Source organism: Echinops telfairi, unplaced genomic scaffold, assembly GCF_000313985.2.
Source record: "Echinops telfairi isolate 266 unplaced genomic scaffold, ASM31398v2 ScPeMD7_23;HRSCAF=83, whole genome shotgun sequence".
Taxonomy (NCBI): Eukaryota; Metazoa; Chordata; class Mammalia; order Afrosoricida; family Tenrecidae; genus Echinops; species Echinops telfairi.
The window spans coordinates 90,463,731-90,475,253 of NW_022103920.1; the positions used below are offsets into that span (position 1 = coordinate 90,463,731).

The window sequence follows — 11,523 nt, forward strand, 5'->3', positions numbered from 1 at the left end:
AACCCATTCATTAGTACACCCACTTTTTAGTTTTTACTTAGTTCAGTACTTCCGAACTAAGGACTTTTGGGGCATATATTTTTACAATTTTAAAACTTTTTAGTTTTATTGTTTTCTTTACATTTTACTTTGTTGTTGTTGAGACTATACACAGCAAGATATAAATCGATTCAGCAGTTTCTACATAGCATCTAGTGATACTCATTACATTTATCCAGCAGGGCAACCATTCTCACCCTCCATGAGAGGCTCCTCCCCCTCGAGCAGAAACTCATTGGCCCTTCAGGACCCCATGAAATCTTTCAAGCCCCTCTTGTTTACTGGATCGCATATAAGAGCACAATGCTCTAAGCAGACCTTTTTATACTAGTTAAGATAAACTGTGGTGGACTGAGAAGAAGGCAGCTCTGTACCATGCTGCCGTCCACTGGTTAAGGCCTCCGAAAGTGAAGGGTCGCCGGGGCAGAGGATGCCCCTCTGCCACCGTCAGAGGGGCAGTGCCCTGCTGGCTGACACTGAAAAAAAAAAAGATAAACTACTGTTCAGTTTTAGGAAGGCTACAGGGGATATTTCTTATGAAAGATTTAGATTACCTCAGGGCAATATCATGGGTTCATCTACCCTCCATGGCTCCCAGGTTCAGAATTTGAAATTCTGTTCTGCATTTCCCCCTTGAACAAGATTCTTCTTTTTTTTTTTTTTAGTGTCTTGATTTATTATCTTAGTGTCGTCAGAGTGACAAAACCCTCAGTGTCAGGGAGAAAATCCTGCCTTGCCACTAATGCTCCCCTGGGGCTCAGAGCCTCCAGGCCTTTCCTCCCTCACTACCTCGAGGCCTTTCTTTGGCCCTTGGCATGCCAGGCTGTGGTCAGGAATCAAAAATATGGAATGCTTCACGAATTTGCGTGTCATCCTTGTGCAGGGGCCATGCTAATCTTCTCTGTTTCGTTCCAATTTTAGTATATGTGCTGCCGAAGCGAGCACAAACAAGATTCTTCTATAGAAGCTTTTTATCAAAATATTCAGTAATAGTACCTGGTATCATCTACTTCTTTTGGTCTAGAGCAGCGGTTCTCAACCTTCCTAATGCCGTGACCCTTTAATACAGTTCCTCATTTTGTGGTGACCCCCAACCATAAAATTGTTTTCATTGCTACTTCATAATTGTAATTTTGCTGTTATGAATCATAATGTAAATATCTGATACATAGGATGTATTCTCATTATTATAAATTGAACATAAAGATTAAGTTCCCATGGTACAAATTTTTTTGTGTGCAATAGTTGATGACCTTACATTTACCCAGTAATTATAATTCATGAAGTGTCGTCTTACCTCCAGTACTGTTGCTTTCAACACAGTAGCTGCTTTCTACAGAGTAGCTGCTCTTTACACATGTGACTGGTCTGCATAAGTACATTATGGCACCAACCCTGTCACTTACACCTGTATTTGTACGGGTGTAGGTGATGGGGTTGGTGTGATGATGCCATCACACCAGTACTAGTATGTAGGTGTATCTGCATGTGTGCGGACCCTCCTGGAGACGGATAGAGGAGCAGTGTCTTGGATCCTAAAGCCATCAGAAATGTGTTTTCTGACAGTCTTACGCGACCCATGTGAGAAGGTTGTCCGATCCCCCAAAGGGGTTGTGACCCATAGGTTGAGAACCGCTGGTCTAAAGGCAAAAGAGGCAGTAGTTCCTGGAGGCAAGTAGCTACACATTGGTTAATTGGGTGCCTACTTGCAAGCCATTAGGCCCCAGGCACTACAAAATCAGCTAGGAGGTAGAACAAAAGCAGTTCACAATTGGGTCAATTAGTTGGGATATCCCGTGAAACCATGACTCTCTACCTCCAAATCAAGGAACCAAATCCCAAGCCATATTTGGTTGTACTGAAGCAATCTTAGCAGCAACGGTCTTTCTTCTACTGTACATATATCTGTCAAACAACTTTTGACAATTCAACTTCTTAGAGGTATACTACTTACTGACAGCAATTACAGAAATTGGCAGTGCGACTCTACCTTCACATAATGCAATTTTCCTAGTCTCTTTTTCCACCTTCCCCTGGCCTTCCTAACCACTACAACGTACCTTTTCTTTCTATATGTGAGATCATATCTGTCCTTTTGTGATTGACTTAGTTTGCTCCGCGTAATGTCTTCAAGCTGCATCCACATAATAGCATCTACCAACACTGCATTTTTCTACTTGCTAACTGGTATTCCAAGGAGCTCTGGAAGCAGAATGGTTATGCACTAGTTCACTAACCTCAGCGCCTGCAATTGGAAACCACTAGTCACTGTTTGGAGAAAGACATGGCTTTCTACTGGGAAACCCACAGGGGGAGTGAGTTAAGAGTTGTATTCGGTTGTCCATATGCACGTTTTTGCTGATCCATTCATCTGTTGACGGCCATTGACGTCCTTTCTACCTTTTGGCTATGATGAATAGGGCTGCAATGTACATTGGCATATTGTGCAATGCACAAGTCTCTCTTTGAGTTGTTGCCTTTAAGTCTTTTGGGTATATACGTAGGAATGAAATTGCTGGACCATATGGTAGTTCTATTTTTAGGTTTTTGGTTTGTTTTGAGAAACGACCACCCTATTTATTTAGCAGAACCATTGTAACTATTTTGTATTCCTCCAGCAATGGCCTCACATCCATGCCAACATTTGTTATTTTTTAAAAATCCTAGCTATCCTTAAACTCTCGCTGCCATTGAGTTGATTCGGACTCATGGCGACCCTACAGTGGGAGTGAAATGGTTTTGATTTGCATCTCTAATGGGTAATGACACTGAACTTTGGTGCTGATGGCAGCATAGCAGCAGAACGGGCGTCTGAAGACATGAGTGAGATAACACAATACAAAAAGTTGTAGTAGAGAATAAGAGTAGGAGTGACTAACATTCATTTAACACTTAAAATGTGCCAACTTCTGTTCTAATTTTGTTACAAGGATCAAACCATCTAGTTCTCATAATGCCCCTATTAGGTAAATATGATCACTGGTTTACAGTGAAGGAAATATAAAGACAGAGAGCTCAAGTAACTTGCCCAGTCTCATAGCTGGTAAGTGGCGCACTAGGGATTGAAACCAGTCTAGATCCAGATCCTGTGCTGATATACTGCCTCTTCTGTTGCTGAGTCTGTGCCCTAAGCACAGGTGGACTGTCATCAAGGAGAGGGAAACCTGTTTCAACCACTGGACTATACTTCTACCGCGGGATAATAAATCATTACAAATGTAGCAGCAGCTTCAAACAACAGCCATTCAGTATCTAGAAGCTTGTGCAGGCTGGGCTGGATTCTCTTCTTAGTCTTACAAGGCCAAATCCAAGGTGTAACAGGGCTGGGCTCTTGCCAGAAATCTCTTGAGAAAAATAAGCTTCTCAGGTTATTGAAGTAGTTTGGCAGAATTCTGTTCCTTACGGCTATAGGACTGAAGGCCTCATTTCCTAGCAGCGATCAGTGGGAAGCCACTCTCAGCATATAAAGGCTGTCCCATTCCTGTCCATGTGGCCACTTCATCTTTAAAGCTCACAACAGCATGCCCAATCTTATTCATGACTGGACCTTTCCTGACTTCTTTTGCTACCAGTTAGAGAAAAAACCCTGGTTTTAAAGGGCTCCTATGATTTAGGATAACCCTCCTTGTAAGAACATCAGCTTCAGTGTAACTTTCTCCACTTACTGGAATAAAATTCATTACATTAACAGACCTGAAGATTATACCCTTGGAAGCCCCAAGGGGCAGTTCGAGTCTGTTCTATAGAACTGCTATTGTCTGAGGGCAATGGGTTGGGTTTGATCTTTGGAGACCAGGAGGGAGAATCATGGAGGCCAATTTATGATTCCCCTTACCCACAAATATGATGTAAGACTGGAAGGATGCTTGGTGAAGGGAGGCCTGAGGGTTTATATTACCTTCCTGGGTGGGAGTGGTGAGGACTGAGCCTGAGGGGAGATGTTTGAGGATTGAAGGTTTGAATAGATTATTAAAAACTTTTGGTTGGCTCATCAGCTTTATAGCATCAGTTGAGCTTGAAGATGATGAATTCCTATGGCCATCAGCTGTGTGATTTTCTCCATTTGTCCATATTTAGGAGCAGAGTGGGAAGAGTTTGGCTTGACATTTTTATTGTAAACAGGACAAAAAGGTTAATGATAGACAGAAGTTATGAACAGGCTTTAAAGACCAGAAGCAGAAGGCAGATAAAATCAGAGGTGGGGAAGGGACGGCAATGACTTACAAGAAGACAAGCAGATCAAGTGAGGGCAGGGAGTGGAAAAAGACTTCAGTCACTGTTAATAAATTGAACCGTAGTTCCCTCACAGAGACAGCCATCCCAGTGTTACAGGGGAACCTGTTGGAAACGCAAGTTTCAAGGTCCAGTCTAGACACTGAATCTCACACTGTGGGAATGGGAACAGTGATGAAATTTGTATTTTAACAAGCCCTCCCGGTGATTCTGATGTCCTAAAAGTTTGAGAATTAGATTCTTCTCCATCAGAGTAGAATATATTTATAGTAAAACCTGGTCCCAGAAAGGACAGAGAAGTTTTGGAAGAACCAAGGAGGCTGGGACTGGATAAGAAACACAGAGGCATATGGGAGAGGACCAATGGCTGAGAAGCTATCTTGCCTGCTGGGCAAGGATGACAAGGTGTGAGTGGATGAACAGGCCATTAGGTCTTCAGAAACATGTCCCCACAATTACAATCTGCATAAACTGTGTTCCTAAGGGATACTATTCCAAGAGCAAGATGGAGAGCATTTACTGATGAGAGTTAGAGAAGGGGCCAACATGGGTCTGGATGGGTTATTCTTTAGAGCAGTGAATCTTGTCCCTAGGGAATGAGGCAGGAAATGGTAGTATGGAGGAGTTCCTAGAACCCCGAGTGCTGAAAACAACAATCAACCAGGCTCACTGCCATCGACTTGATGCTGACTCATAGCGACCCTATAGGACAGGGTAGAACTGCCCCTGTGAGTTTTCAAGACTGTACTGTCCACGGGAGTAGAAAGCCTGGTTGTGGCTGGTGGTTTTGCACTGCTGACCTTGCAGATCACAACCTAAAGCATAGAACCACTATGCCACCACGGTTCCTGAAAGCAACAACTGTCCTTGCAAATAAGGAAGGGCACTTAGGAACAAGAACTGGCCCCTCTCTGGCTCTTCAAAGAACTGACTGACACTTCCCTGGCTCTAGGCACCAACACAGAGCTGCCTCTGCTGTGGAAAAGTCAAAGCTTGGGAGCCCAGGTGATGTGCTCTGCAGGAAAGAGAAAGGAAGCGAGGGAGGTATATTAAAATTTAGGTAGCTGACCTATTCCAGCATTACTTATATTTTTATAATTTTTCTCAACCACTTTGGGAAAATACTGGGACTCTGGCACTAATATCCATGCAAGTTAAATAGAGTGTAGCCATACAGGTTGTGTATTGTTATTCACCTCTCAAAATCTCTGCACCAATTGTGCCAGGGGTTTTGAAACAAACCTTTCATATGCAGCAAGGCCCAATTAAACATTACACTGTTTTACATTGTTGGGTTAACAGCAGCAACAACAAGGATGTCTCCATAGATGTGGAATATATGCTAGTATTTGCATTAAAAAAAGGAATTTTGAAAAAAGTCACTTGTATTTGTGGTACATAAAGTAGTTCTGGAAGACTGCCCTAGGAACTGAGACTATTGGTAGTCAATGGGGAAGGAACTGTATTTGGGACAGGAGAGAGAGAGGAAGACTTTTCATGATTAAACTGTATGCCCCTTTTATACTAGGACCATGCATGAGTATTATTATTATTCACAAATAAAATTTTAAAAATATTTTTAAAAATAAATAAAATAATCAGCTTTTATTACCATCAACATGAGAGTAAACACAAGCCTGTGAAATAAGTCTGTAGAAATGAAGTAGTCTCACTATGAGGGGAACCCACAGAAGCTTCTTCAGAGTCCTGTTGCCTGGCACCTGCCAAGGGCGGCCTTTTGAATGAATCACATGTTGTAGCGAGTGGCCAAAGGAGAACACCATGTCAAGGTTCTTGACTGAAATCAGCAGTTGTCCCACACTAGCACCTGGGAGAGCCACGCAGCTCCTGTGGGTGACACCCTGACGGGGAGGCAGGTGAGAGTTCACAGCCAGGCGGACTCGGCTTTGCTCTCTCCACTTGCTTCTCCCCTGCTTCTTTGGCCACAAGAGTCTCATTTTGAGAAGAAAACGGGGAACGAATCCATTTCTTTTGTCAGTCTGAGTCGGAACTCTCGTTTGACTTGGAAGACTTGTGCTTTCGTTTTTTCTTCTTTTTCTTTTCTTTCTTCCTTTTCTTATGCTTTTCTTTCTTCTTCTTTTTCCGGTGCTTCTCTTTATCCTCCGAGGACGAGGAGCTGCTGCCGTCTTCATCGGAGCTGGAGTCCTCCAGGAGCTGCTTGAGTTGCTGTATCCTAAACACAGAACAGCGTTTAGACAAGCATCACACGTCAAACGACTGACTTCAGAGCAGTGCTGGGGGAGAAAAATGTTATCACTACACAGAGCACTTGGGGGGATGTCTATGTTCCTATTCTTGTCCATGTGAATACCTACTTGAAGTGACAAACCAGTGTTCAAACCATTTTGTACCCTATTCATTTTCCTCAATACTTCTGTATGTTCTTAAAAGTTCTTACAGTGATAAGTTCTAGTAGATACATACTTCCCTCAATTATTCTCATACTGCTCAATTTTATAGATTTTAATATACCTCCTTCAATAATTAAAACTCAATGTAAACAAATGTGAAGCAAACCCAAACCCCTTTCGTTTTTTTCACCATCTTTAGGCCAAACAGTAATATTTAACAGAAGCTCAGATCCTTAAAGATATTAAAGAAAATAAAACAATTCACAGGATAATCAAATGCATAAGAGAACCAGCCACAACAATGTGAATGTCACCTGTCAGTGATGGGATGTGTGTGTGTGTTCGGGCAAGTCTACTGCTTTAAGCTACTCCAAGAATAACAAGGTCTGTATCCTTCCATGCCACACACTGCTCCTTCCACACGTAGTCTCTTCACTGATTACGCTTGTCCTCCACACACTTCCATGGAGAGTACCATTATTTACTAAACCAATCCCTAGTATTGGGGTGGTTGTTATAATTCATATAATTTTAAATGTTAAAGGTATACTGTTATCAGGATGATCTCACCTTACATCCTTCTCATGTCTTTTATTCTCTCGTATGATGTCATACATGGGGTCTTCATGTGCCTTGGGGGTCAGAGAAAGGCGAGGTTTGGTTAGGCCTCAGACCATTAGTTAGATAAAAATGAGCTCCTTATTTTACTGAAACCATCAAGTTTTTCTCCCCCATTTGATGTAATATAATGTCAAAAATATTCTACTCCTTCCTGAGGGTCACAATCACAGCAAACTCAATTAAGCTGTAAAAAGGATTTTCTGATTCTTAAAATACAGAAAATGAAATATTCTTAAAAAAAAAAAAGAAATATTCTTTTATGAGGAAATAACTACATAATCCATGACACAGTCACACTATGAAGTAATATGCGAGGTCACTAGTGCAGGATAATGCTTTTTGTTGTATGTGGATTAATAAGCAGAACAAATGAGTTGCAAAATGTAAGACTGTAAAGTGAAAGAATGTCAAGTGTAAGAACGACCCATTTTAGGTATAGAAAAATACACGCAAGCATCCCAAAAGATGTCTGAAATTATACTCATCAGACTGCAAAATCCCTCTGGGGAGAGAGGCAGGAGTGAGCGTGGTGGTTTCATTTACTTTTATATGGCATACGTAGTTTTTTATTACTTGTGCAATTCAAAACAACTTAAACTTGCCGTGCGAATTAACTCAGTAAAAATATGGATATGTGTCAAATTTTAGCTTAAATAAAAAAATTTTAAAACCCAAACACTATTATCTTAACACCCAGGGATAACCACTAACATTTTAGTGTTTTTCTCCCAATAGTATTTATAATTTATGAAATATTATAAGTATTATGTATAGAACTCTATTGTTTTCGTATTTTCTTTTAAAGTGCTTTAAGCAATCTTTTAAAATAGAATTTTAAAATATTCTTATTAAAGGCTATATGGTTTGTATGTTATTGTGACTTACACTGGTATATTAGACTGGTATATTTGTTTCTTTTTTTTTTTTTTAGTCTCAATTTTTTCAGCCACATAAGTAATTTTGAAAGTTAACCTTATATGTCCATAAAAATGTGGGTACACAGATATTCTATTATATCTTTGGGATAAAGTCTTAGAATAAGGATATCTGAGTTTGAAAACATATGAGAATAGTTAAATGTTTTGGCTTTTATCACTAAAGTATCTTCTACAGTAGCTATGTAAATTGACATTTCCAATAAATAAATAAATTGACATTTCATCTAGCAGTTTTTGGTGCACAGTAATACTTTTTTTTAAATTTAAAAAATAAGAACACAACTTCTAAAATGTCTTTGAACTCTGGTTTGCTAAATGCTGATAACTTGAATACATATGTTAGCAGCATGCGGTACTTTATTTGGCAGAAGCATTTACTGAGCACTGAATTGATGGTCTATTCAAGAGAAAGTAGTAGGTTTGTCTTACTGTTATCTATTGAGAACATCTATGTTAAACATACAGTTCCAGCTCACAACAGAAAGATAACTAATCATCATATTAAGATTGAGAAGCCAAAACCCTAATTTTAGTTATGAAATAGACTATGTCATAAATTTAAAAAATGATAGCATAGAAAATAATGTGTGCTTCAGAAACAGAAATTCCGTTCCCAATCATAAGCAAATAACACCTTAGAAAGAAGTCACACGTTAATCTGTCACACAAATGCCATTTAACAGAGACGCCCGTTTAACACCAGATGCTTTGGCCAGAAGGCTTCTGGGAATGTATTTTTGGTGAACTTTTAGTTGCTGGACAAGTGCTGACTCATCGACATTCACCAGCTCTGATCATTGTAAATCGACATCGTGGGGTTTTACTTACTACTCTGAACTGTTCCAACTTTTGGTTGCCTTTGATAAAGAAAGGGCACTCTTTGTCGCCTGTTCGGTGACCATACCGTTTACAACGCCAACCTGAAAACAAAGAAGAGAACACACTTTCACTTCTTCAAGGCAAGCAATCAGTGGGCCGTTATATCATTATTTTTCATTAAAATCCAATTCTAAAAGCAAATGGACACAATGGATAAACCACATAGGATCCCTCAAAATGGAAACAAATTGCTTCCTAAGCATCTTTTTGACTTGGAGTTTCAGAAGTGATTATTCATCAATAAGTACTATGAAGCAATTCCATGCAAAAAATATTGCAAAGGGTAAAAAAATTATTTATTTTCTAAAGTGTGTGCCTGACTACATGTTTCAAAGAGCTTGTCTTTTTCACTCATAAAATGGTTCTTATCCTCACTAATAAATAGTTGTATTCTAGCTATCTTTGTAAGTTCATGGGCATTTTCCTCCCACTGACACAATGCACTTTAGAGCAGATCATGAAATAATCCTTTTGATGATTAAGGAGCCTCCCTTCAGGAGATGAGCCAGTCAGGGTGCGATGTAACAATGATGAGAAATACAACCTTCCTCTAGTTCCTAAAGGTTTCCTCCCCGCTCCCACTACCATGACTCGAATCCTATCTTGCAAGACTGGCTAGACCAGAGGAGGTACACTGGTACAGATGGGAACTGAAAATACAGGGAATCCAGGACGGATGAGCCCTATAGGACCAGTGGTGTGAGTGGCAAAACAGGGAGGGTAAAGGGAGAATGGGTAGGAAAGAGGGAACCGATTACATGGAGCTGTGTGTGACCTCCTCCCTGGGGGACAGACAACCAAAAAGTGGATGAAGGGAGACGTCGGACAGGGCAAGATAATGACAAAATACCCATTTATAAACTATCAAGGGCTCATGCGGGAGGGGGGAGCGGGGAGGGAGGGGAAAAATGAGGACCTAATGTCGGGGGTTTAAATGGAGAGAAAATGTTTTGAGAAACGATATACAAATGCGCTTTACACAATTGATGTGTGTATGGATTGGGATAACAGTTGTATGAGCCCCTAATAAAATGTTAAAAAATAATAATAATAATAAAAAAATAAAAATAAAAAGTGATTTACTGTGGAAAAAAAAAAAAAGGAGCCTCCCTTCCTCTTCAATTTGTCATTCTTAGCATGGTAGGTCATATGTTTCTCTGATTCAAAAAGCTAATTCCAGTCCATTTCAACTCACTAATGCCTAGGCTATTTACCTTATTCCATTTTATTTTTGATGTATTCCAAATTTCCTAGATTCTTAAGTTGTACATTTCACATTCTAATTATTAGTAGATGTTTGTAGCTGTGTTGTTTTTTTAAATAATTTTGAGTTGTGCATTAAGCTACTCCCAACTAAGGATCTCAGGGAATAATAAGAAGGAATACTATATGGCTAGGAGCAACAAGCTTTGCTCCAGGCTGGCAGTTTCTTGAAAGGCAAAGAAAGTACAGCCTTTTAATTTTCACTTGAGCTGTGGAAGGAAGAGACCATTGGGGCGGTGGGTGGGTGGGTGTGGATCAAGTTTGAGAGCTCTCTCTCTACAGGACTTTTCCTTGGCCTTATCTCTCCTACCATTTCAAATGAATTCCAATGGGGCAAGAAGGAATATACTCTCACTGCACATATCTTCACACCAATGTGTTTCTGACATTCATAAAAGTGACAACAAAACATTATTTTAAAAAAGCATGAATCACAGGGCAGGGAAAATAGGAAAGAAGTTAACACCAAAAAATGGCCGAAGCGTAGAACAGAAATAGATAGGCACTAAAAGAAAAGCCCCCAAACGAATTCTTAGTCAGCACAGAGAACTGAGCGCCAACTGTTTCTGTGTGTAGAGCCCTTGAAAAGGCCAGAAACTGGCAGTCCCAGAGTCCTTCTGGAAGTCAAGTTGAAGGGGGAGTTAGAGAGAGGAGGGGGTGGTGTTAAAAGCCTAAGTGCATCTCTCCTCCAACTTGGTGAGACGCAGATTTTGAGAGAATCAAACAGAGGGGCTGGGACTTGAGTTACATCAGGTACATGGAAAGGCAAGGTACCAAAGAGAATATAGGGGAGGATGATGTGACCAAATGAATACTGGCTGCTAAGACGTCTCTCTCTAATCAGTTCCCAGAACAAGAGCAGCCTGGAACTTCATCCTATCGGCAGGAAATAGACTTCTCTGTGAAAATCTAATCACACACACACAGAGGAAAATCTAACCAGACCAACGAGACCAACCTCAGAGGCTACCCAATTGATAAACCCAGAGAGATCACCCTCTTGGTGAGGCCTGTAGTCAAACAAAGAAGCTCTACTTAGAACTTCTCATCAGTCTTTTTTCACATCTTCAAATCCTAAACAAGAGTTAGTAGCTAGTAAGAGCCTCTCATGAGTCCCACCTTATGGTACATGGACACTTGGGTAACGTAATTTCCTCCCACAATAAACAGGCACAGTT

The 11,523-nt window shown here is 40.4% G+C and overlaps 1 protein-coding gene and 2 non-coding genes across 3 annotated transcripts in view; 1 reads left to right on the forward strand and 2 right to left on the reverse strand.

Annotated features, from left to right (window-relative positions):
• Positions 1-383: 383 nt before the first annotated feature.
• LOC115869288 lies at positions 384-519 on the forward strand. Its single transcript, XR_004046105.1, has one exon. It is a non-coding gene; the product is annotated as a small nucleolar RNA SNORA47 (small nucleolar RNA).
• Positions 520-877: 358 nt separating this feature from the next.
• Positions 878-984, reverse strand: LOC115869326. The gene has a single exon (XR_004046134.1). It is a non-coding gene; the product is annotated as a U6 spliceosomal RNA (small nuclear RNA).
• A 4,878-nt stretch (positions 985-5,862) lies between these two features.
• Positions 5,863-11,523, reverse strand: part of RP9 (RP9 pre-mRNA splicing factor) — a 16,376-nt gene continuing 10,715 nt past the window's right edge. The window contains exons 5-7 of the mRNA XM_045288669.1: positions 9,032-9,123; positions 7,215-7,276; positions 5,863-6,466 (exon numbers count right to left, since the gene is read on the reverse strand). Coding sequence (XP_045144604.1) covers positions 6,268-6,466; positions 7,215-7,276; positions 9,032-9,123 — 353 coding nt within the window. The 3' untranslated portion in view covers positions 5,863-6,267. The remainder of the gene's footprint in view (positions 6,467-7,214; positions 7,277-9,031; positions 9,124-11,523) is intronic.